Below are 25,403 nucleotides of genomic sequence, written 5' to 3'. Positions count from 1 at the left end.
TTCAGTTTCTATACACTAGTTTTACAGAGATTCGGCAATAGAAACACTAGCCAGTTACTAAGGAAGAAAAAGAAAGGCGCTGAGTATACAGGAGCTAGGCATCTCCATTTCGAACGAAGAAGGGAGAAAACGATCGCGAAAGTCGTTACGCGACATGTTATTGCACGGAGCTTTCGGCTTTCGTAAATTACTGACGTCTCGAGCCGATTTAAAAATTATCAACTGTACTCGGCGACGATGCGGGAGAGATACACAGAGCTGTTCTCCAACCACATTTAACTGGATCAATACGCGCTCGATACTCGATGACGCGATTTGCGCGTATTGATCTCTTTGTACTCGGTGATCGAGCGAGATATCAAAAACCGTTGCATATATATATATATGTATATAAAGGGGAAATGTGAAGTGAAATGAGGTGAGGTGAGGTGAGGTGTGGTAGTGGTGGTGGTGATCGGTCATCAACGCAACAACCAGAGGGCCATCTGTAATAAATTACACCAAGGCATATTTTATTCTTTTTTTCCTTTTAAATACGAGTTTTAGTCGTGTCACTAGTGTTCGCTAATTATTACGTTAAATGGATGTGATGTTGGCTGCTGGTTGTTATTATAACTGTAATTAATTAGTACTTATTAGAATCAAATGGCGCAGCAAGTAGATACACGGGCAAACGGTGTTTCTCACTTCTTTTTCTCGTTTTTGCGTTAATTTAGCGATAATAATCACGCTCGTACTTGGTGTATCTAAATTGCGATCTAAGAATTTTGTTCCTGTATTGAAAAGAAAAGTGCTTCACTGTTTGCGGTTTACGTACACTACTGAGTCGGCCCTTTGCTTCCGATTAATTTCGACATATTTTTTTCTTTTTTTTTTTTAGTCTTCATTAGAAAGATGTAGATATATTTCGGTTATTGATAATCAATTATGTATAATTAATAATAATATTAATAATTGATAATAATTATAGTAAGAATTCCTCGTAATAAATGTAATGCTTGGTACACAGAGATAACAAACGACTTCACTTATTGCCGCGAACAAAAAGGATACTTACAAAACGTGACACATGCACAATACTAGACAAAAACTCGGACAACACAAGAATGACCAGATTAATTTTTCTCGTGCTTTTTCTTTTTCTTTTCTTTTTTTTTTTGCTTTCTGCACCGACGACCATACAGTGGCGTAGTATCTCGATTATTTCTGCTGGCCCAATATTATATTTTTTTTATAAATTATACCAATATTTAATTATCTAAAAAAAAATTCTAAAACGTCTTGCTTGAAACGTCTGTCGTATACCACTCGTTGACTACAAACTATCTTATTCCTTTCAGACATGATTGTAAAGTCCGTTTTTTTTTCCAACCACGCGTGAGGGCTTGAGACAGACTAACAAGATGTTTGCAATTCTGGATGGTGATAACTCAATTAGTAAAACTGAAACACCTGTGGTTCAGCGATATAGATAGTAAAACTCTATTCCAAATCATAGATAGTCTGAATAATGCTTTCGAGGCTCTTGCAATTAATTCTTCTCATCCTCGTCGTCTTCTTCCTCTTCCTCTGATGCTTCAGCAAGCCATGTTAACCAGGAATTTACCTGTAAACAGCACCAAATTTCAAATTATTCGCAATCTAAATTATTCAACTAAATAAACTTCATGAAGATGTTGAAATAAAACAATGGACAACGTATTTCCTATTTATCCTTAATTCTCGAGAAACTCGAATTTGAGAAAGATCGACGTAAAAATTTCCAAAATATGCTGTTTTTAATAACGTGGTTATATCATAGAGAGAACTAGCTTGATTTAAATCCAGAATTTAAAAATTTATCTAAATACTATTGAATTCTACTATCTAATTAAAGCAAGATTTTAAATAAAAAATGCCGTAATAATTGCACATTTACCTGGAATAATGCCTTGCCCTTGCCCGGATAAGCATCAGTAACGGTGTCTCTCCACTTGTGGTATGCTTCCTCTTCGATGACTTCAAGGTTGTAGAGTGCTATGAACCATCGTAGCAGCAGCCCTTTTGGAAAATTGTGCGAGAAGCAGAACACTTGAAGCGCATGAAGAGCCGTAACTTGTGAGTCGATGGTAGTCAGGAATGTGCGAATGAAGCGTGCATATTTCTGCAGTAACGCACTTTCCTTCTCTTGCAGTTGTTTGTCTGGATTTACGGTCGGATCAACACCGGGCGCCAATGTTGTCTCCTGTTTTACATATATATATAAAAAAATGTTAACATTTTGAGGAAGATTCAAATTTTATTAACTTATGTGTTTTATTTAAAATAAAATAAATATATTCAATAAGGCTCACTAACCCCAGTGATGTACTTGAAAAGTACATTCATCATAGCATTAATGAATGCGGGATCAGAATGGTGTTGGGGATCCAGCTTCTCCTTGATCCATTTGTAAAGAGCATTAGGCGCCGGATCAGCCTCCAATTGACGCCACATGTCACCCTGGATTCTGAGAAGAGGATAAAGGAAAGTCAATTCCCGATCTTCCAAGATCTCGCCCAAACGTTCCTTCGTTTTTTCCGCTTCTGGCAGTTGGCTAATAAGATCCACCTTGCTGTCGTTGAAGATTTGCGTGAGTCTCGCCTTGCCCTGGGTCTTGTGGAGTTGCTGCAGGGTCAGCAGAAACAGCGGATGATGACGACCGTTTTCTGTCTCCGAGGCGAGATCCGTCAATTGGATTAAATTGTCCACTAGGGCCTTAGCTGTCAGCAAGGCAATGTGGGACGCTACCAAAGGCACGGTACTCTCCTTCTCCGAAATACTGGCCACTAATTCCTTCCATCCTTCGCTCACTTGCTGCAGAGTGAGCAAGTTCTCCTTTTTCAATTCAGCCACGAATTTGGCAGCGAGCTCGCGTTCAGAATCACCACGATCTAACGTGTTTGAATACATCGTGCAAATTGCATGACGCAAGAATCGTTCGGGTATCTTAAGATCTTTGAAGGCTGCCAGAGCGTCCTGCACATTCGTGTGGGACGCGAAGTCGTCCATTAAGGCGTTAACCTTCTTCAACACTTCCTCTCGTGTCGGTCCTTTGTCTTTTCTGTCCCTAGCCTTCTCGCGTTTGTCCACAGGACCTTGTTTGATTACAATAGCAGGTGGTGCTTCTTTGTGCAGCAAAGGCGAGCTGGGCTTCAGAGTGGTTGTACGTAAGAGAGGCATGTCTGAGCCCCGTCCTGGGAACAAATCTGTCATTTGTTCACGATTAATTATCATTATTCTACATTATTAATTAATTTTTGATGCAGTAATTTTCCATTATCGAAGATGATATGAATGAATATTTACCATTGTTGAGAGGTAGATTCAAGTTGATGTTGGTTTGTTTAAACATCATAGAATTAGCTGAGGGTCTTAGAGACACTTCTTCCGGATGTCCTCCGATCAGCATCTTATTTTTGTTGAATCGAAGTTGTTCTTTATTGCTGTCTGTAACAGACAAAATAACAAATATCCATAAGAATTATTCATTTGACGTTATTGTTTATTAGTTACATAATAACAAAATAAATAATAAAGAATATATGCAATTTATTATATACTCACTGTTGTTAAAGTTTTGCGGTAAATTATGTTGTGGTTGATTGCGTTTTCCCTCGAAATTGTTCTGATGACGACTCTGGTTTTGATAGTAGCCCCCTCCTGGCTGATTACGTTGGTTATGACGGCCATAGCCAACACCAGGAGTTCCTGCGAATCCATTCGGGCTGAATGGTGGTGGTGGCATACCGAATGAGGGGGAAGTCAATGGTATACTTCCCATCATCTCCACGTCTAATCCGCCTCGTCCCATTTTTCGTAAAAACTCCGCACCGAGGCGATCCTCTCGTCCTCTGTGGAAACCGTTTCCCCGCGATGGCTCCTCGTTGTCGTTGCGGATCTGATTAATCGGCATCGGGCCTTCGGTGCTCGTGGCCTTGCGCGGTTTCCAATCGTCACGGCGTAACTCAATCACATCACGCAGCATGAATTTGATGCGTAGAGGAAGATCCCTACTCTCTGCCAGAGAGTTCATACGTTTGAAGTATTGATCCATGAGTCCGCGGCCCTTATCCGAGTCAAGGATACGGCCGCAGGTACGCATAATCTGGCAGAGGCATTCGATATCCTCCGCCGCGTCCCCCCGGGATCCCCCTCGCCTTTTCTTCTCCAGCAACTGCTGGATGCAACGATGTAAAATCGGCTCCGAAACGATACCCAGCTTGCCGAGCTCCCCAATAAACTTGATGTTGCCAAGCATCTTGCGCTTGGCCACCTGCCGGCGCTCTTCCTCTTCGGGACCAAGCTCATCTTGATTCTCGAATGCCTCGCTTGCTTTTGAACGATTTTCGAACTCGTCTTTGCACTTGTTAAGTAAAAGAACTCTGAATGTGCTCTGGCCTTTTTGACTTTCATCGATCGGTTTACGGGGTTCAAAGTTTGCGGCTTCGTCAGACAGCTGTTTGCACAGCCGTGCGTACATAGAACTGTACTTGGGTTCATCAAGTGCTTTTTCGAAGATCTGAAAAATTAATTGACATCTTATTGAATCGTTATCTTATACAATGAATAACGTCGTTAAATGCAACACTTTGTTGTACGTACCAAGAAAATAACACCCTTGAGAATCACATGGGAATTAAGCTCAACGTTGAGCAGGTCGTTGCTCAGCTTTGCGAATTTTTCCGGTGTGAGCTTGTTAAGAATACCCCGCACCTTTCTAAAGATGAGATCATTTCGGCTTTCTGGGGTGAGTGCATCGCGTCTAACAGTTGAAGGAGGGATCCAGCGTTGCTCAGTGGATAGGGAGCGAATATCGTCCCTGGAAGGCATCGAATTTTTCTAATGTCAGTGTCACAAGTAGCAACGCAATTTGTGCGGATGTAATAAGTAATCGCTTTCTCGCGTTTGTATTTTTTTTTTGTTTTTTTTTTTTGCGTTACTGTCAAGGTAACTTTATGGACCCTGACCTTCCTCCCGAGACACGAGAAGCACCCCCCGGTCCTGTGGGGTTGTCCGTTGTTGCGCGTGTTTTGGCCCCCTTAGTGATAAATCACAGCACACAGATCTTCCTTGAGGAAGCTGTAAAAATTACGTTGCACGTTAAATTAAATATTCCATACATTTATTTTCTACTGCTTACAAATATTTTTTTCCACGCTTAGCAATTCGGCTTGCGTATCCCGCGAATTTTAATATTTGAAATAGTCTTACTACTTAAAATGCGCAGTATTTTAAACGTGATTCGAAACCGTACGCAATCCTCATCCGTAATTTCCCCCCACCCCCCTTTTCTTTCGCTAAAGGAGATAAGCGATCGCAAACACGGTCTATCGGCTTCGGCCAACGTGCCGTTGCAATGAACTCGTTCAATAATATTCGAGGACATTCCTTTCATCGCTACCGTGACCCATATGTGCCGTTTTACAATCATAATTGCGCATGCGAGCGCAATTTTAGAGAAGGTTCTATTCGCGCGCTCGATAAATGGCGCACGCGAGTCCTATACGGTTTAACGCACTCGGACCAAGTGGTTCAAGGATAGAATCATCAGGCGGGACATTACGTTTCGTGGAGCGACTCTGATCAGCCGTCGGTCGATCTTTTCAAGTCAGAGACTATAAAAATTAAAAATAAAAGAATGTAAAAAAAAAACTCTAGACTAGATCGAGCTTCAAATTGGACGACGATTTTCTCTCAAAAGAGCAAAGTTCTCGCCAAGGAAAAAGCATCTCGAGGAGCGCATCCGCGATTGGTAGAAGTATACCGATGGTTTCGAGACACCCTGTAGCCTTCGGAAGGCCTTCCGCGCGGACGAGGCAAGGACCTTCTTTCCCCGGGGAAGAAGACGGCTTTGATCTTGCCAGCCTGCCAGCCTGCTCGCCTGCTTGCCCGCCCGAGAACAAAACGATCGAAACCCATGGGGCGAGGGGGAACGTCGAAGGGGAGCGTATGTGGGGCGCGGCTCATGGTCAAACGGTCAATGAACCCTCTTCTCCTAACCCCCTCCCGTTTCACCTCGACCGATCATCTCGCGGACCTCGCCGCCGTTCGGCCGAGGTCGGACGACTTCGCCGGGCTGCCTCGACGGAGGTCGTGCCCGTCCGGCCGCTTCTACCGGGTGTCCCGAAAACGCTCGATCAGGATAATCAATAAAAAAAAAAAAGCGACTCTGACTACGTGAGTTGAACGAATTTACAAGTAAATTACACAACGGTATCTTGTGCCTTGTAATTAACAGATAAAAAAAAGTAGACATGAGGAGTTAATAAATCATGATTATAAGTTGAGGCTTATAAAAAGAATTCACGTCTCTCGCGAGAACAGAGCCTTTCAACAATTCGGTCGATAATTTTTATATTAATTTTCCGTTGTATATGCGAGATCGTTAAACACCTAAATCGACGCCTAAACCAAGGCTCCGCAAGTGTCGCTCGCGCTGTTCGTGAACGAGAGAGAAATCGACGGCCGCGTTTAGCGTTAAATGTATAACGAGAACGCAAGGCTGGCTTTTCCGAAAATAGCATTCTCTAAACATTTGGTTTCGACTTGACGAGCACATGTACGTAGCCTGCCTAAATGCGCAATGAAAATATCCGGTCTCTCACGGACGCATCCGAGAGCGAGCAGCAGCGTGGGCTTGAATACCAAACGAGAGAGGGAAAGAGAGAAGGGGAGAGAGAGAGAGAGAGAGAGAGAGGAGAAAAATCAACCTGCTAAAATGCGTTCAGAGTAAATTTCCGAACGCGGTAGATGCGAAAAAAAAATCGAAAGAAGGTTACCCTAAATCTGAGCGGTGAAAATACTCGTCAACGGTGACATGGCAAAATTGCCTCGTGTCGGACTTTGAAACGACAGACTCGCGAAACGTCACGCACTCGCCACGTGATACATACACACAGGATGTTTCCGTCCGAATTCTCAATCCTGTCTGGCACTGTTGAGGATGGGATATCGAAAGTCGAGTGCGATCCACGTGCGATTGATTGCGCTGCAAAAATAACCTTCGTGCCTTATGCCTCGAGATATGCATTTGCATCTACTTCATCAGCACGTCTCGTAACGTTCTCGTAAATCGCGACACGCAGAAACGAAACAACCGACACGTGGAGAGGGAGAGAAAGAGAGAGAGAGAGAGAGAGAAAATGGAAAGAATTCCAGCCGCGTGAGGAGCTGCAGCCGTCGCGCGTCGTGCAATCCGCGAGGTCAGGATTACAGGAGCGCGCACGTGTCGGAATTCGCGAGATAATTAAATAAAAGAGGCGCGTACGGCGGGAGAGGACAAGACCTTTGTCCGCCCGGCTGGCTCCTTTGCGTCTCTTGGCAAATACGATTCCGGAGCGCATATTTATACGGCCCCACCGGGGGCATTATTTGGCTGTCCGAAAAAAGATACTCGCGCGCGAGATGCATCCCGCACATTAACGCGCGCTTGTTTAGTCAATGTCGACCGCGGCGACAATTCCGCGAATATCCGCGAATGTCCACATACAACCATTGCAGAACGCAGAAATTACATCGCAGTAACGATAAATCCGCGATAACGAATGATAAAAAATGTTGGACAAACAATGGCAATTAACAATTCCAACGAGGGACGTAATTAGCAACGATTCTAATAGCAGCGCAAAAAGATAAAGATTTAAAACTGCGTCTCTGAAGCAAATAATTTTTTTTTACAGACGTTAAAACTATCGCCCGCGCGGATATTCTCTGCGCATATTAATTTATCACGTGTTGATATTATTCGCAATTTCTGAAAATCATATAACTTGTACAGGAAACTCTAGATCACGTTGTTATACGCGTCAACATGTCTACGTTGCACTTTTAGAATAAAGACACTCTCTCATCGCGGTATTTCCACGCCGTGAATAATCATTTGGTAATTTCGCGAATGCGGACTTTCCTGTTCCGATGTTTGCGCGCCGGACTTGGGCGAATTTATTCGCTCTCTGTGTTAGGCGGATTAACATCGCCAAATGAAATAACGGAATTAATCAAATAAAACTGGATTCGCAATTAATTCCGCCGGTACGAAAGCCGGGTTTTATATCTTCGAAATATTACGCGTATAAAAGAGACACGAGGCGATATTAATTCGCTGGTATTACCGTCGTATTAATAAATAAAGAACGAAATTATAATAAATTTAATACAACATTTGTCGATTCGTAGTTAACATAAATCACTTAATTGGGAGGATAAATATATATAGCAGATAAATCAATATCGCAGCCGCGTGGAAAGCCCGTTGGTTCGCGAGCGATTTGCAAATTAAATAGATGTAATGATCAACGTAAGATTGAAACACGCTCGCCGTCGTGTGCGTTATTTGTTTCTTTCAGCTGTCCGACAAGCCTCGAGGAATCGTGCCGAGTTCGACCTCTTGAACGAAAGATTAAAAAAAACGGCGGAAATATACTGCGGATTTGTTTTTGCGATCGACGCAAGCAAGCGGTCGGACGAGACGCGACGCGACGGTACGACGTGCCGACGGCTGGGTCCTTGAGAGAAATCGTCATACACAAGGTGGATGACGACGGCGCACAAAGAGATAGCGACAGAGTGACGCAAGGCGGGCGGGCGGACGGGCGAGCGAGCGAGCGAGCGAATAAATGAGTGAGCGAGCAAAACTTCTCTACATCCCCCTTCTCTCCCCCAGCGCAAGTACACCATTACTTTCCGTTTCCTCGTGACACGTCACTGATGCGCCGTGACGACTGCTCTCTACAGACCTGCCAGGGCTGCCAACCACGAGGTCGGAAGGCCGACGAGGGAGGTGAATTGAACGGCAAATTAGTCGCCTATTCATTTCAAGAGGGCACAATGGAAAATGAGGAACAATAAAAAATAATAGCGGGGAGACGAGTGGGCTTGTTGCCGCTCCTGACTAAAATTATGCCGGAAGTACATCGAGCAAGCAGAAATCCTGTTTTGATTGAAAGAAATGAACTTTAAATAATGAGGGAATAATGAAGGAATTACGATGCAAAGAATTAATGCGCGATATAAGTGAACACTTATTGTGGCGTGACTTCGGAATTTCGACGATTGCACAAAGTGGAGAAACGAGTGGTGAGAAGCCTGCTTACATTTTTCAAGGAAAGATAAAGAAAGATAGGCGAGTGATTTGCCTCGTGCATAACTCGTCGATGAGACTAACGTCGGAACTAATAAAAAGATAAGCAGCGAATCATCCAACCATTCTGACAAGCATGACAGAAAAGATAAGCGAATGAGTTGTCTTCGAAGCTAACGAGAGGATAAGGACAAGTTTGTTCGCGTAATTTTCTCAATAAGAGATAATGGAATAAATGAGAATAATTCGCCACGTTTCTTAATTGACGAATAATGAATTTGATATTACAGGAACGGAGAAAATATTTTTTCAAAAAAAAAAACGCAGAATTTTCATTCAACTCTCTAAATTTTTTGGAATGAATCTCACTCCTTGGAATGAGATTTTACTCCAAAAAATTTAGACATAACAACATAGAAAACAGACATTGAATATGAGACCGTAAAATAGAAGTAAAAGATTATTTTTGTGCAATTTCGCATGTTAAAAAAAATAGCGTATATAAATTTTAAATGTGAGAATTTACTTTTGTATCATTCAAACGCATGCAAAATTGAACGAGTAGCTAGTCGAGTAGACGGAGAAGAAAAAGCGCGATATTGTCGATAAGCGTCTTTATCTTGCACCGTGTGTTCACAAGAACACTCGAGAATTGAGTCATCAAAATGTATGTATGTTGATAAAGTTGTAAGAGCATCTCTCTAAATCCGATCCACAAAGGGTCTGCACGACAGCTGTTTCTAATCGACTGGAAAGACGCAGGTCTGAAGATTATCAAAAGGATTTGAAATCCGATTTGGAACGAATATATATATATATATATATATATATATATATATATATATATATATGCTCATAGTGCTGAATAAACATAGAAAAACGTGGTATTAGTCATCGAAGAATTCATGGAAAATTCATCTAGTCTTTAAATAGATTTACAAACGCGAAATATCGGACGAGCAAAGATACCTAAAAAAATCCCAGAAGACTCATTGGTTTATCAAAAATATATATCGCGTCAATGTAAGTGTCGCGAGGACCAAGAATTGGGGTACGAGAATTTTCGAATCATAAAACGTCGCCGCGTTCATTCATGCGCGTAATACAAAGATAGTAGACTAGATACGGCCTCGCGGAACGAGCGGCTGAAAGAAAATCTATTCAGAGCGTCTATTCATAGTCCGATAAGCGTTTTGAAGTCTGCCGTGCAACAAAGGAGGGCCGATCAAGAGCTCATGTGCGCCGACACGGCCGTTTAAAGGCGGATATACAGCGATGCGCTCCGCTCCGCGCCACGACGGCACACAATCGCGCGCGAGAGGAGGCGCGTTTAATGGAACAGAACGGGTTTTTCAACCAGGTGTTTTGTGTGCCGGCATTCTTCGAATTCCCCCTTGAACACACTCGTGTAGCGAACATCCGATTATCTTAGAAATCCCAGGACACTTCGTGACGCCGAGTCACAATTCTAGACTATCGCACCACAAAAGAAGGGATTGTCTCAATGTTGTTGCGTTATAGAGACACTCGAGAACCATCGTTTTTTTCAAATCAAAGCGAAGAGACGAGACCCGTCTTCTCGTCAAGAAGAACGTCTCGAGACTCGAGACAATTTTTCCCTTCGTACGCGGCGAAAAAATTATCGCGAATCGAACTAAACTGTCAAGTCACCGACGCACAGGAGGGATGATATTAATAGATCCCGATTAGATTTTACACGAGCAGCTTGATTAGATCTTAGCAAACGCGGCGCGCGTCGAGCTTAAAAATAGCTCAGACGCGCCTCGCCAATTAATGAGCAACAATAAAAAAGAGCATGCTGAAAGATACAAGATATATTTCCTATTCTTAACTTTCTCCCTATCCCCTCCCTCTTGTACACCCGCGCAACCCGTGTGTGTGTGTGTGTGTGTGTGTGTGTGTGTGTGTGTGTGTGTTTTGTACCTTTTTGCGTACACCTCGCGCGCGAAATATTTAGAGAGCGCATGATCGCTGTCGGAGCTAATAAAATCGCCTATCGGTCGAAGCCTCCCTGAAAACGTCAGAAGCGTGACGGCGTCACACGCCTGCCCTCGTGCACGACAAAGTCGGTCGTGTGTGCATGTGGCACTCCGCGGACTCGACTCGACTCGAGCCGGCATCGATCGACCAGGAGGTAACACGCGTGCCCCTCGGAGTGCCCCTCGACGCGGACGAAGGAGTGCCCGTTGCATTTCCGAGAAGGCAGAACTTCCGGAGCGAGAGAACGAGAGAGAGAGAGAGAGAGAGAGAGCAGCGACGCGATCAGCTCTCTCTCTCTCTCTCTCCCTCTTTCCCTTGAAGAGACGACGCGTAATGGCGAGGATTGCTCGCTCGCTCGCTCATTCGCCATATTCCGAGCCTTAACCCCTTCGCATATTCCCTGGGCACGAGACTCGGGAAGGGGAATGTAGAATTATTAAATTATTAAATCCGAATTGAGAGCGAATTAAATCCGAATTAAGACTGAATTAGAACAAAATAATTACTCCCTCTTTTCTAGGTGTACAAAAAAAATAATGCCATTTTATATGTGTATTACATGTGATTACAATATGTACAAGCGATTAGTGTTTTCAAAATTTTTATACATTTTTTGCTTAAAAAAAAATGTATAAAAAGACTCTGGAAATGATCTTATTGTAGTTTATAGAATGACAAAATTAATTTCGCGGTTTGCGAGGCGACTTATTGTTAGCCCTAGAATACCGACAATCAGTGAGGCACAAGTGCCACGGTATTGGAAGCACGTGCTCCGATATTTTGGATCAGCACACATTCTTTTAAACATTTTTCTTCTGACTTTTTTTTTTAATTCAAGATTCATTGCTACTCCATTTTTAGGATTCACCACCAGTTTAAAATATTTATCGAAATGAGTTTCTACGTTTCTTTAATCAGCTTTCCAGGATATTGTCAGCATTCTAGAGTTAACAGATACAGATGTGCGACGCAGCGGAGGAAGGGGGAGGGAGGCAGAGCTGTCGAGAGGTGCGCTGTTCAACTTGGAGCGAGTTTTTCCACACTGAGAGAATTCCGCGAGAAGAACGCGATAACGAATTTCTCGATAGCAATTACACGCGAGTAATACCTCACCGCACGGACGCGGAATGCTCGATGAAATCGCCTAACGGGAACGCCGCGCGACGACGGGGGAGGCGCGCGCGAGGACCCGCACGTAGCGAGCGTCCCCGTGGAGAAGAGCGTGGCGTCGAAGGCACGTACTAATTCCGGAATTCGTCGAAGCAAGAGGGCACGCGCGACGAGAAGGGCGGCGGGGAGGGCCCTCTTCTTCTCGTGCTCTCCCTGCTGCGCACGAGGAAACCGTGCGAGCGACAAAGAGAGGAACGCCCCGATCCTCCACCTCCTTCTCGTCGCCTCGCCTCCTCCTCGTGCGACGGAAACTTAGCTCCAGAAACTTCGCTCCGGTTTTTTAACTTTTCACACGCGAGAAAGACAGCCCTCCTCGACAGCCGAGACAGACCTCTCGCTCCGCCGCACACGTTTAGCTAAAGTGTCAAACGTGGGAGTTGCGTGGGCGACGGCGAGCCGCGAGACGCTTCGCGACCAATTCCACTTTTTTTTTCGCTCCGTTTCACGGGAAGAAACAGAGCCCCGCGGACGAACGGAAACGCTCTCGGACGGACGGACGGACGGCCGAAGAGAGAGAGAGAGAGAGAGAGAGAGAGAGAGAGAGAGAGAGAGAACACCCCGACGCGAAATCTACTCCGCGGCCGCCGACATGACGCGCCGACCTACGTGCCCGCACGGGGTCTCCGCGCGGCCCCCCGAGAGACGAGGCGAGACGAGCCTCGGCCCGACTCGGGGGACTCGAGAGAAGATTCCCTCGCGGGGCCGCGGTAGCGCGAAACGTGGCCGACCGCGGGTCAGCCGCGCGGAATAACGCGACCCGCACCGTCGCGCGATCGTCCCGCACGCGTTTCGCCGCACCCACGCCGCTCCGCACCCGTTAATTCGCCGCGCAAAGCCAGGAGAGATCACAATAGCGTTTACTTACGGCCCGACCGTTGTTGTTTCTGAGGCCTCCGCTTTCGCAATCTGTCGGTCGCGCTCGGCAACTTCCGCGGGACGCGTCTGGTCAAGCCAGCGTTCGACGCGCGACTGTGCCGCGGTCGCGCGACGTGCGATCGTCGCGCCGGGCGATCGGAAAAATCGTCGCGTTATTATCCCGTCGCACTTTACGCTGCCGCGCGACGAAAATTCGCGAAATTAGGCACGTCGCGGAGTCGCCGCTTGACCTCGCCGGTGATGATACCAATGGACGGTGCGTCAGACACCCTACCGCGCGAGTCGTGGCGAGCGGAACGTCCGTCGTTCCTCCCCGCGCGCGTCGAGTATCGTCGCGAGTGAGTGTCCGCGCGCGTCCGCCGCGGCGAATTGCCGTCGAGCCGATCTCGCCGATCGCCAATTCGAAAATTTTACTCGCACTTTCGATCCGCGCTGGACCGACGATTCCGGAAGTCACCTGGTCCCCACCTCGACTTGACTCCGGTGGTGCGCCGTGAAGTTACACCGGACGGAAATCGAGAGTCTCGTTCACGGAGAGACGAGACGAGACGAGACGATCGGGGAAGGGGGGGAGGGGAGGACGATCGCGAGAAAAAATTCGCGGACTCACTTCGCGGGTGGAGCGACCGCGCGCCGTTTCCCCTGTTAAGTACCGTCGCGGTCGCGGCCGTAGACTGAGCGACGGGAAAAAAGATAACCTCGCGACACGGCGCCGGGAGTTCGGTCCCTCCCGCTACGTCCACGGACGGGAGCACAAAGGGTCTGTTGTCACACGGCCGGTGCTCCAGATCGTTTTGGGCAAACTGTCAGTTTCTCGAGGGTCTCGGGCGCGCAGGTAGATATTTTCGTGCGTTTTTAAATGTGATTCCACGGGGGGCGATCTACATTTCTATATTTAAGGACACTTGTGATACGCGGATTCAGGTTAGTAAACGGACTCATCTCGGCGTGTCAATCGCCCTGAGCCGTGCCCCGCACGGGACCTCTTTGTCTCCTCGCTCGCTAATTTAACCCCCTTGGACTTGGGTGTTTTTCATAGAGATTTCCATCCCCGTTCACTATTAAATCCCTTCCTACGTGTGTGTATGTGTGTGTGTGTGTACGTGCGTGTCTCCTCCGTCGAGGTCGTCGAGAAGCGTCACTCGTTGCTCTCGTAGATTTAGCTCCGCGACCGTGACGTTCGCGTGCCACGGTATTTACAAGTGTCTAAATATCGCGAGAGAAACGAGCGACGACCTTCCGAGGATAATTTCTCGCTTGCTCGAATTAATTTTGCTTAACGTTAAATCTGTGCGCCTTGTTAACAAATTTATACGATCTCAAACATTTGGGAGTGTACAGAGGGGAGCGGTTTTTATTTTACATTTTTGATAAGCTAATAGCTGGGAATACTATTAGTAAATATTAGCAAAGTAATCTATATGTAATGACATTCATATTCATGTGCTGACGTGCTAATTCATTGAATTAAATATTCATGTAGTAACATATGAGAAGCCACATTATAGAGATATTGGTATATTGTAACAAAATTGCTATTGAATAATTATATTACTTGATATAATTACTTGAATTAATTATCATTTTTAAGAAATCTTATATTTCTTTGTGTAACTTTATATATCATTGCTTTTTTTTACTTATTCTAGATTTTATTCTTTTTAATTTTTGTAAAAGGCAGCAATATTTTAACATTAATAATAGATAATATATCAGAGTTTGAAAACATTTCATATATAAATTTTCTATATGTAGAAATATGTAAATTCTCATATGTAATTTGTGTAGCCACTTAAGATTCTACTTTAAAAGCTAAATGAGATTTGTATCCACTTAAGATTCTACTTCAAAAGCTAATTTCCCTTACAGAATGGCTCAGCGTCCTCAGAACTATGGGTCTACGGATCAACGGGTGGATGTACCTGATGTGGGATTTAGTCCTACTGAACTTTATAATCGCTGTGAAAATATTACCCTTAACATACGTAAGATTCAGAAAAATTGGAAGACTTTGGAAGAGGCATACAAAAACATCGGTACCAGCAAGGATAACCAAGGCTTAAGAGACATAGTGTAAGTACCGTCGAAATAATAATTATAACAGTAGGAGTACAAAGGTCAATATAACGATATTTCAGAACAATGCATTGCCAATTTAAATTTGGTTTATTCATACCTTTCAGGCATGTAACACAATTGAAGACCAATGAGGTGGTCACGCAGATAAGCAAGGACATAGCGAGACTAACGGTGATGATGAGGCGTGGGGAGAAGAAGCAAAAGTTACAAATTGAGAAACTCACGACGGACTTTAAAGAGGCATTACAGCAATATTCCGATATGCAGAAGGTATGCAGAAGATGACACATGTCTCTGAATATTCAAGTAGTCGTAATTACAAGGAGAATGTAATTACGAAACTTTCGTTTCGTTTGACATTAACGACGAGATATTCTTTACAGTCAATTGTTGAGAAGATGAAGAGACATATTTTAGCTATGACCAATATAGAAAATTCAATGGAAGAGGAGGATGCTGAAGAGACACACCGCCTACTTCTAACACAAGAGCAAGAGCACAGGACCACGCAAAGGTTTGGAAATAACATCTTTTTGCATTTCACACATGACAATGGAGTATCTGCGCTCACAAGTAATGCAGAAAATCTTACCTATTTACTTAGTTGGAACAATAACAATGGTTTTCGTTGGTTGCATTTTGGACAATGCCGTAAGCATAGAAGCTATCGTGATTGTATCGGCTAACGAAGATTGTAAGATTTTCTGGATGAGATAGCGATATACGTGTGGATTTTGTAGCATGCCCGTGAAAAAAAAGATAGACTGAGCTTAAAATTTCAGTGAAAAGATTAATTAATTACGCGACATGTATTATTAATATAGAGAAGTTATAAAATTGTGTATGGTAAGTCAGTTTCAATCTTGTAAAAAGAGAAATGACAAAGTTAGGTATTAGAAATGGTGTGTGATCGATGTATATTGTGGCATGTACAGGACACTCGAATTTCAACACGGGCTACTGTTAGAGAGAGAGGATAGGATAAAACGTATTGAGGGCGATATTTTGGATGTAAATCAAATTATGCGCGAACTCGCGGCACTGGTGCATCAGCAAGGTGATACCATTGGTAAGCATCCTCTTTTTGCTACTAATAGTCTTGTAGATAACAGCTGCAATTTTTTAAATGTTATACGAAAAAAAATACAATATGATATATAAAAAAACAGTTCTAAATCAGTCGATATTTGCCCTGTTACAAAATACACACGCTTGATAACGAATGTAACAATTTTCTTCCTAGATACAATTGACAACCATATAGAGAATATACACGGCAATGTCGAGTTAGGAGCGCAGGAACTCGAGAAGGGAAGTAATTACCAAAGTAAATTTCGTCGGAAAGTTTATATCTTATTGTTACTTGCGATTATAGTTGCCATTGTATTAACTGTTATTCTAGTCATTAAATTAAGTTAGCGACTCTTGCCTCTGCGCGGGTCTTACTGATGAACGAAAAGGGTTGTCTCAATCTGTCTCATATGTCGTTTGAAAGTAGTTTCTTCAAGGACCATCTCGTTTTTGCCCATTTCTGTATATTGGAGATGTAACGAGGAGAGTATAGAGACTTATTTTATATCTTACGAATGGAATTGTCTCCTGTATTTTTGGAGATGTTAGCCATTTTGAAATTTTATAAAACAGTATTTAATAATTTCACATATAAAATATGAATTTTTATAGACCTTTTTTATTCTGTTTTTACACTAGCTGAATTATTATTGAATAAAATATTAGAGCATCAGTAAAGGCTAATAATACCTTTATCATTTTTCTGACATGCCTATAATCTTATAATGTATACAATAGTTACTTGAAATAATATTAATTTTTCATATTTAAATACGAAAGATTTCGTATTCTGAAAACAAAAAAAAATTCTATTTATCAAAGTATTACGTTAATATTACACGTGAAAAAAATGTTTTTAACGTCATATGCTTCAATAGCTTTAAACTTCCCAATGGTGATACAAATATTCGTGTCAATAGCAGAAATTTGCTAATATCGGTTTATAGTTTGAAAACATATTGTTGGTATCATATATCAACTTGACTGATGCGTTTTCTTAGCAAGATCTATCTAGATATATTTAATATATTGCATAAAAGAATTATATTCTTTACAAAAAATTTATAAACAGATTTATAAATAGGCAGAAGATGTTTCGTATATAAACACGAAGTTGCACAAGGAAAATTATCTATTTATTGTCGCCACATGAGAAAAAATGATATTAATGAGACGTACATATAATTATAATCAAACTAATACAAAAAAATGTTGCATACATGTATTTTACTCGCATTTGATATATTTTCATATATTGGTCTGAATTATTGATCAGAATGAATCAATATTATTACACATATGAGTACTAATCGTAATTAATAAATTGCTGTAACTGCAAATCAAGCCAAACTAGATAGACGAAAATTGTATGATAATTAGCACTGTAATTGGCATATAATCAATTATAGGAAGGTACTCTTGTGGCAACTCTTGTAATAAAATTGTATTGTACAATTGACTTAAGTTAATGATTTAAATTATATTTTCTAAATAGCAGTGTTAAAAAAAATTATGTCTACTTTGTTATACATTTAAACTCGAATTTTTATCCCATCTAATAAATATAATTCCAATTTTATTGGAAGTGTTTCTCGTAAAATATGCAGGTGCTAATTAACTTTTTGCAAATAATGATTTTATATTATTTCATTATATATCTATATATATTATATCTACATAAAATAATTTTTATCAGAAATATATTTGAAAAAAGGATATATTCGTAGAAACGATTAAATTTCGTAGAAAACAGAAAAAGTGTTTTTTCCCAGGAGATACTGTAACATTGTAATAAATATACGCAAAGTATTAATGTACGTAAATTTTGTTTAAGATTTGGGGGATATTGCGCCATAGATTATTTTATCAATGCTTTTTTTATAATTATATTATTAAAAAATGCCGCCTATAATTAAAATTATGTACTGTCAGAAACACAAAAAATTTGATTGAGACAGCCACTTTCTTACGATTACTCGATTCTGATATGATTAGGCATTCCGGATCTTAAAAATCCAACGTATAATTATTAAGATTATAATCTGAATATTGTATATACAACTAATCATTAACATCATTTAAATAAATAGTGCTATGATAATGATATCGATACTTACGCTTAATATCAAGTATAATAGCTTTATTATCGTTGTTGATTTGTATGTGCTAAATTAATATTAGGCATTAAATTATGTTTTGTTCTTTGCAAATAAAAGTTTTTTTATACCCTGTATATGATTATATATAATATATTGATTTGTATCGAGAAATATAAAAATACATTTAAAAAATGCCTAATGTTCGGCATTCTATGGAGCAACACAAGTGAAGTGTATAAAGAAAATATACATATAGATAAGAGATATCCACTTTTATTGACTTTCCAAATCGCCAGTAGAAAAATATCAAAAGTTTAAGTATTTTTTATTATTTTTTACGTCCAATAACGGACTTTTTGTTGCATAACTTGTATTATAAAAAACTTATTTCTGTAGTAAGATATATACATAATGGTCAAAACTTCTGTCGTCAGAAAGTTTGTATTTAATGATAGATAAAAATCGATTTCTACGACATGTGAAAAATTAATATTTCGTATAAATTTTTCTTATACTAATGCAATCTTATTTACAAGGCCATATTTTATGAAAGGCGCGATTCTCGTAAAACAGAAAAAAAATTATTTTCATAACTTATAAATACAGCATATATATATATATATATATATATATATATATATATATGTGCTGTATTTATAAGTTATGAAAATAATTTATATATATATATATATATATATATATATATATGTGCTCTATAATGTTAGTTAATTTAATATACAATGTACACATATATAAATACGTTCTCTTAACAAAATTCAAAATTGTTATTTAAAATTATTGCGATGCAACGAGACTTATATGCGTTCTTTTAAAATACAACAATATCCAATTTTGTGTCAGTAACAGTCTTCGTATATAAAATTAAATCTCAGTATCTTCTAAAATAAAAATCCATATAAAATTCCTATTAATTTTAGCTCTTATATAATTCCGTATCTTATAATGCAAAAGTGTATATCTATGATTTTATTTTGTTTTGTTGTTGAGATCGCCTGGCTTTTATTCGTGATTGCAATGTAAGCAGTAGACCTGCGAGAACGTCGTGATTCGGTAACTTTTTCGCGAACAACAAACGCTTGACTGAATCATCATAAGTCAAAAGAGCCACCATATTTTGCAATAGAAATCCTTGACAGTATTCTAAGAGCTGTGCCGCGTTATATACCTGTAAATTGAATTATACGATTGATTATTAAATGATAATCTAAAATACGCAATTATGATGAGAATATATGTTATAAAAATATACCTTTGCGTGAATATACATAGAAACAATATTGTCAAGATCCACCATCGTGGAACACTGTGCTTCACAGTATCTGAGCAAGCCGTCGAGTTGAAAGAAATTGGCTGCTGCCATTAATTCCAGTACATCACTTTGATTAACTTCCAAAGTGGCGCAACCGCCATGATAAAGAAATTCCATAACCATCTGAAAATCGAAATATTTTTCTAAGGACGATCAATTTAGCTTGCCTTTAATTTTTAATTATTTCGAATGTATAAATTATTAAAATATCATTGAATAGGAGATAATATCAATGTGAAATATATATATATAAATAATAACAACAATTGCATACCTGGAATATGTGATATCTTATATCATTAATTTGCACAATAGGAGGATTGCCTTCGCATAGTTTGGAGCTTAACATATTCCTAAATCTCGGGGAAGATGTAACCAGTACGATTTTATGACCGTAGAAAACGCGACCTTCGACTCTAAATTGCACGTCGCTTAATTCTGGATTATTCACAAATTTCGGATCAATTCTTGATCCACTCGAAAGTGTAGTATCTCTAATCGGCTTGATCGGCTCCCATCCGAAACACGTGCAAAATATATCAGCAAGCAAGAGCGTCGTGCCTTCCTTCTGTAAAAATTATACAAACCGTACATCTTATGTAAACAACATTAGTGCAATTTTCTTTAATAAATTGCATTAATTTATTTACAATGATTTATAAAAAATCTGGAAATCTGGAAATAATATTTATGAATATATGATTTACCTTACTGTATCTAAAAATATTGAATAAAAGTGGTAAACACTCCTGCACGAATTGAGTAGAATAATCGTCCGGGCAGACTTGAAGAAAATCTTGAAGTAGTTGATCTATAACCGAATCCAGTCGCATTTCATGAGCTGTCGCGAGACTGTGCATCCAGCAATGTAACGTCCAGCCTACTTTTAGCCCACGAAGTTCCATAGTAATATCTGTTAATCATAGTAAAAATCGTAATTATATAAAACAGAAATTAATGTATTTTATTGTAATGTATAATTTATACGCATAAGAATTTTATTATATTCTTACCTAAATGATTGCTTTCCGCGCTGTGATACATCGCTTCCTGTAGCGCCTTCGTTTGTATCTTATTGAATACTGGTTCCTTGCCTTCTCTGCGAGCTCCTCTTCCTTCGGCAGTCTGCTGTTGAGAATTATTACCGGCGTTACCTTCCGCTAATATCTCTTCCAAAGATAATATCTCTTTCTCTCCACGCTTGGCCGAGAAATTGAGAGGATGCGATAGCAATTGATGAAGACAGCTTCTCTGACCATGCGCTGTAGCCACTGAGATTGCGCTATTTATCGAATATAAAATTTAAAATTAGTTCATTCTATCTATGTGCATTCTGATCTGATCTATTTTGATATCGATGATATGTTAGTTAATATTACAAAGTTTTATAGTGATATACAATAAATTGCAGCTCACTGTTTAACAACAATTGATCGCGATAATAATTAATAAAATATTAAATCTTACCTGTAACAGCCACGTTGCACGGAACCCGAGTAGGAGAACGAATCCTTGATCAGGGTGGATAGAAAAGGCTGCGCCCCGTGTGCCAAGAGTAGAGCTACCATCTCGTTGTTACCCGATGCCGTGGCCGCTTGCAGAGGCGTGACCGTGCACTTATCCTCGCTGAGTTTCGCGCCGCCTTCCACCGCGGCACCTCTCTCCAGCAATATTCTGGCAATGTTGCAATGGCCCAACAGAGCTGTGTAAGTCAAAGCGGTCCAGTGTTGCGTCTCCGCGTTGAAGGCGGTCTGCGCGTAACACATGCCGCTGGGGATAGGTCCTCCGCCAGGACCGTTGGGACTGTTAGACGCTACGTTCGCGTTCGGCGTTTTACTGGGCGTCATCATTGCCGACTGATTGTTCGGACTTCTAACGTTCGATACCCCGGACGTTTGTGGTATCTTGGCAGGTGTGTTCGACGACGAGCTCGTCGTGGGCGGTGGGCTTTCAATATTCAAGTCCGCCCCGGCGTCCAGTAGAGCCATCACAGCTGATTCATCGCCGTTGATGCACGCTAACATCAGAGCCGTGAATCCGGCGTCATTCACCGTGTTGATCTTTGTTGAAGGCAGCAACGGCATTGCCTGGGCTATGAGATCCGTGCGTCCGCTGGTCAACATCTTGAAGGCCATGTCCAGCGTCAGCAATCGAACGTACTCGGCATCGTCGATGCGCTTCGAACATACTGCGATCTCCTCGGAGCTGCGTATATCATACAAAAGCAAACTTTAACAAGTTGTCTCATAAAGTATTAGAAATCTTAAGGTAAAGATTACCGTAAAATTGAAATAAATCTGAATATCTAAATCTTTTGAAATTACATGCTAAAGTAACTTTGTTTCGAGTTGCATTCTGACTGACCTTATCGGTCGAACGGGACAATCTACGCCAGGCAACAATAGTCGGGCAGCTTGATTAATGTCATCTTGATCCATGACCAGACCGTGTCTGTGCTCGGCATGCGCTGCAGCTACCCGCAGCCATTCTACTAACGGTGGCAGCACTACGTAAGCTCGTTCGTATGCTAATTCCTGTATTCCGGATCCGCGTTCGCCGTGTTCCAGCTTAAATATTTGGATCAGGTCAACAACACAAACTACGTTTAAAATTACTTTAAATACAATGTCTTTTAATTTTATACGTATAGTAATAATGATTAATTGTCGAAAAATCAATACACTATTTTCATTCAAGTCCCAAGATAAATTCCATACCTGCGAGCATCTCATGAAATAAAATAGGGCATATAACGCTCTCGTTGTCAGCGGTATGGGACAGCGTCCCGCTTGCGCTACCTTGGAAATCAAATCTATCAATTCTGACATCGATCCTACGCATGTCGTAAGCAACGACGGTTCCAGTGCTGTTTGAGCTACGTCCCGCCCGCTGCGCGACGACGACGACGACGAGTTCAAAGAACTTACACTTGCCCAACGAGGCATCGCGAGAGCGCCTGAAAAAGTAAAAGGTATTTCGATTCGACGCGTAATGCAATCAGCGTAAATTAATAAGATATCCACAATGCACTGTATAAACAACATTAGTACTATTATACATTTCTAAACATTTTTAAACGCTAAGTCCTTGTAGTTACATACATTTTTTTAATCTTCCACCAAATATTACAATTATTTTATAATGTAAAAAAAAATTAAATGGATAAAATCGAAATTAAATTTAAAACAAAAATTAAAATCAGATAAAAATCTGCATACAAAATTGAAATCGAATAAAAATCTACATTGAGAATTACTTAAATTTTACTTTTCATGATAAAAAAAATAAGATTACGGACCTGATGCCGTTCGACCGGCATTGAGATGCGCGTACGGTTGTAACAGGCCCCATAAGTCACCGCTGTTGGCTATTGCGTGCTCCAGCATTGTCGCCGTGAGGGTCGTATGCGGTTCGGTCGGCACGCACTGTAGCAGTATCTCCTCCAGGAGATTCTCGATCCCGGCCGTCAGATATATCGCGGCATACTCGTGAATCATCCGTCCCAGTCTCACGTCGGACATCCAACGTAAGAAACGTCCGACTGGCAATTGCAGTCCCGAACGGGATGCCTTCGATTGTTTCAGCTGATCACCAGATACAGCGAACATCGCGGCAGCTCGAAGGCAAGCCTTTAAAACAAGGCGGACATCAAACGACTATATTTAGCGTTAAGTGCGTTCATCGCGATTAGATTATCATCAGTTAGTACACCAGAACGTATTGCTCTAGTTTATCGGAATATTAGCAACAGAATATTATTTGATATCATGTAACTGAAGATAATCCTACGTACCTTGGTGCAAGAATCCGCCAGAGCCGGACAGAGTACGATTTTAAAGGCGCTGTACACTTCGTGCTTGCTACAGAGACCTATGGGCTTCGCCAATCTCTGAGTCTCGCGGCCGATCCTGACTAGCGCGCGTTGCAGGAGGTAGGAAAGCCGCGGGATCGTCTCCATCGAGACTTGCTCCATGTGCTCCCTTGTGCGGCCGTTTTGAAGTACACGTAGCACGTCGTGATGAGTCCACGGTAGCTGCTGCAGTTCCACCAGACGATTGTGAGAGTCCACCCAGACGAACTCATCGGCGCTCGTCACGTTTGTGTTGATCGTCTCCAGACTGGAGTGTCGCATCAGCCTCCTCACTGCCGGCTCCGAGCTCTCCGAGCCGCTCAGCGAGGAGTATGTAGACGAAGACTTGTGCGAGCGCATCGTCAGCTGTTGGATCGCCAGCTTTATGTCCTCCAAACCAGAACCCGACCATGGTACCTGCAGCTGCAAACGAAACAGAACGCTGAAAATGGATTTCCGGAAATTGAATAATACGAATTTTCGTATTAAAGAATCGATCGATTTTAATTGAGATGTGACTGGATCCCCATTAAATTTTACAAGAACAAAGATTAATATTGATTAATATTTACTAAAGTATTTATAGCATTAACGTTTACTTAGATTTTAATTAAAGTCATGGAAATATTGGTTCATTAATTCAGTTTCATTTTCTAAAGATATTTAAAAAAAAAAAAAAAAAAAAAATCATTCGTCAAATCTCAGTTCATTTGAATTAGAATCTGTAAGGAGGGCTCTAAAATTTGGATCATGTGAAACCTTAGCGGGAGTAGCTCGGTGCCGATTGCGACTCTGGCCGGATCGGCTCCTGCCGTTTCTCTGAGTAACCGACGCCGAGAGTCGATCGTCTTCGGGAACAGAATTCAGTTGCTGCGGACTATGAGTCCTATGATGACGATGCGGTGGCGAACTGCTGCTCGTGTGGCCACCAGTATCCGACATGCTCGCGTGTCCGGACGATCGATTCTCATCGGAGGAGCTGTTGCCGGTGCATTCCGGCCGCCTCTGCAAGAATCGGTAATCTTTTACGACGAGCGTCGCGGCATTTTTCGATTTCAATTCTTCGCAATTTTTTGCATGTAAAATATTTATAAGAAATCAGACAAACGTTAGAGAAATTAGATATACCCGTGGAACTTTGCCCTGTAGATAAATTGACATATTTTTATATACCTGAAGCGCACGGAGTTCGTGCAAACTGAGATGATGATGCTGGGAGTGACGTGGATGCTGTGGAGTCGGTGTAGGTGCTACGCTGTCCGTATCCCTTTCCGGTATCATATGGACCATATCGTGAACCCCGTTTTTAGGGGTATTTTCAGTGAAATCCTTAGAGTACGAGGGGCAATAAATCTCGCGATTGTTACCACCGCCCGGTCTGCAAAAGAATTTTTATCTTGGTTCGTCAAATAATATCCTCTTATTTAATTGCTCCTCATATTATCTATGTCATATTATCATTATGTTTTAAGAGTAAAAATTAACGACATAAACTGATTCTCTTGGCAGAGCTTATTTTTAGAATTTCAGGCTTAATTAGTAAAAAAAAAGTTAGAAAATTTTAAAAAGAAGCTGTTAAAGATTTTTTTTTACAGGAAGATCGATCACGGGTTTGAAAGAAGTATACGCTCGCAGTAACTCGTGGCTACATAGTTTAAAATTCTCGCTCAGTATAGACGGGTTTCTCTACCCGAACGACCATTAAATGATACCCGATATTCTGTTGGATAGGTCGGCGCCTCGTTAATTGTCGCAAGAATAATTCTAGCGGCTCGCTTATACGAACGATCGCCTTGCACCGTCTTATCGGAGACCTCTTTCCCCTTG

The 25,403-nt window shown here is 41.5% G+C and overlaps 3 protein-coding genes across 6 annotated transcripts in view; 1 reads left to right on the top strand and 2 right to left on the bottom strand.

Moving 5' to 3' along the window:
* Positions 1 to 486: 486 nt before the first annotated feature.
* On the bottom strand, positions 487 to 13,268 carry LOC105458592 (eukaryotic translation initiation factor 4 gamma 2). 2 transcript variants are annotated; one of them, XM_011704038.1, is made up of 7 exons: positions 13,137 to 13,268; positions 4,624 to 5,100; positions 3,586 to 4,540; positions 3,328 to 3,468; positions 2,338 to 3,227; positions 1,919 to 2,224; positions 487 to 1,606 (listed from the first exon to the last, which is right to left on the bottom strand). In XM_011704038.1, exons 2-7 carry the CDS (start codon positions 4,849 to 4,851, stop codon positions 1,532 to 1,534), a joined length of 2,595 nt encoding a protein of 864 aa, XP_011702340.1. In that variant the 5' UTR covers positions 4,852 to 5,100; positions 13,137 to 13,268; the 3' UTR covers positions 487 to 1,531. The 2 variants fall into 2 exon arrangements, with proteins under 2 accessions (XP_011702340.1, XP_011702341.1); XM_011704039.1 differs by lacking the exon at positions 13,137 to 13,268 and adding an exon at positions 6,915 to 7,012.
* A 471-nt stretch (positions 13,269 to 13,739) lies between these two features.
* Positions 13,740 to 18,660, top strand: LOC105458591 (syntaxin-12). 3 transcript variants are annotated; one of them, XM_011704035.1, is made up of 6 exons: positions 13,740 to 13,982; positions 15,017 to 15,220; positions 15,331 to 15,496; positions 15,610 to 15,740; positions 16,162 to 16,295; positions 16,470 to 18,660. In XM_011704035.1, the coding sequence occupies exons 2-6, from the start codon at positions 15,018 to 15,020 to the stop codon at positions 16,643 to 16,645; spliced, it is 810 nt and encodes a 269-aa protein (XP_011702337.1). In that variant the 5' UTR covers positions 13,740 to 13,982; position 15,017; the 3' UTR covers positions 16,646 to 18,660. The 3 variants fall into 3 exon arrangements, with proteins under 3 accessions (XP_011702337.1, XP_011702336.1, XP_011702339.1); XM_011704034.1 differs by having other exon boundaries at positions 13,742 to 14,071; XM_011704037.1 differs by lacking the exon at positions 13,740 to 13,982 and adding an exon at positions 14,304 to 14,559.
* Positions 18,661 to 19,130: 470 nt separating this feature from the next.
* The window catches only part of LOC105458590 (ankyrin repeat and BTB/POZ domain-containing protein BTBD11), a 23,445-nt gene continuing 17,172 nt past the window's right edge, over positions 19,131 to 25,403 (bottom strand). The window contains exons 4-15 of the mRNA XM_011704033.1: positions 24,750 to 24,954; positions 24,336 to 24,581; positions 23,520 to 23,999; positions 23,025 to 23,355; positions 22,444 to 22,682; positions 22,091 to 22,293; positions 21,194 to 21,931; positions 20,740 to 21,008; positions 20,434 to 20,639; positions 20,001 to 20,294; positions 19,667 to 19,849; positions 19,131 to 19,582 (exon numbers count right to left, since the gene is read on the bottom strand). Of these exons, the coding sequence (XP_011702335.1) occupies positions 19,376 to 19,582; positions 19,667 to 19,849; positions 20,001 to 20,294; positions 20,434 to 20,639; positions 20,740 to 21,008; positions 21,194 to 21,931; positions 22,091 to 22,293; positions 22,444 to 22,682; positions 23,025 to 23,355; positions 23,520 to 23,999; positions 24,336 to 24,581; positions 24,750 to 24,954 (3,601 nt within the window). The 3' untranslated portion in view covers positions 19,131 to 19,375. The remainder of the gene's footprint in view (positions 19,583 to 19,666; positions 19,850 to 20,000; positions 20,295 to 20,433; positions 20,640 to 20,739; positions 21,009 to 21,193; positions 21,932 to 22,090; positions 22,294 to 22,443; positions 22,683 to 23,024; positions 23,356 to 23,519; positions 24,000 to 24,335; positions 24,582 to 24,749; positions 24,955 to 25,403) is intronic.

This window comes from Wasmannia auropunctata, unplaced genomic scaffold (genome assembly GCF_000956235.1).
Source record: "Wasmannia auropunctata unplaced genomic scaffold, wasmannia.A_1.0 LD334508.1, whole genome shotgun sequence".
Classification (NCBI taxonomy): Eukaryota; Metazoa; Arthropoda; class Insecta; order Hymenoptera; family Formicidae; genus Wasmannia; species Wasmannia auropunctata.
This window is presented reverse-complemented; position numbering and strand designations above follow the sequence as displayed.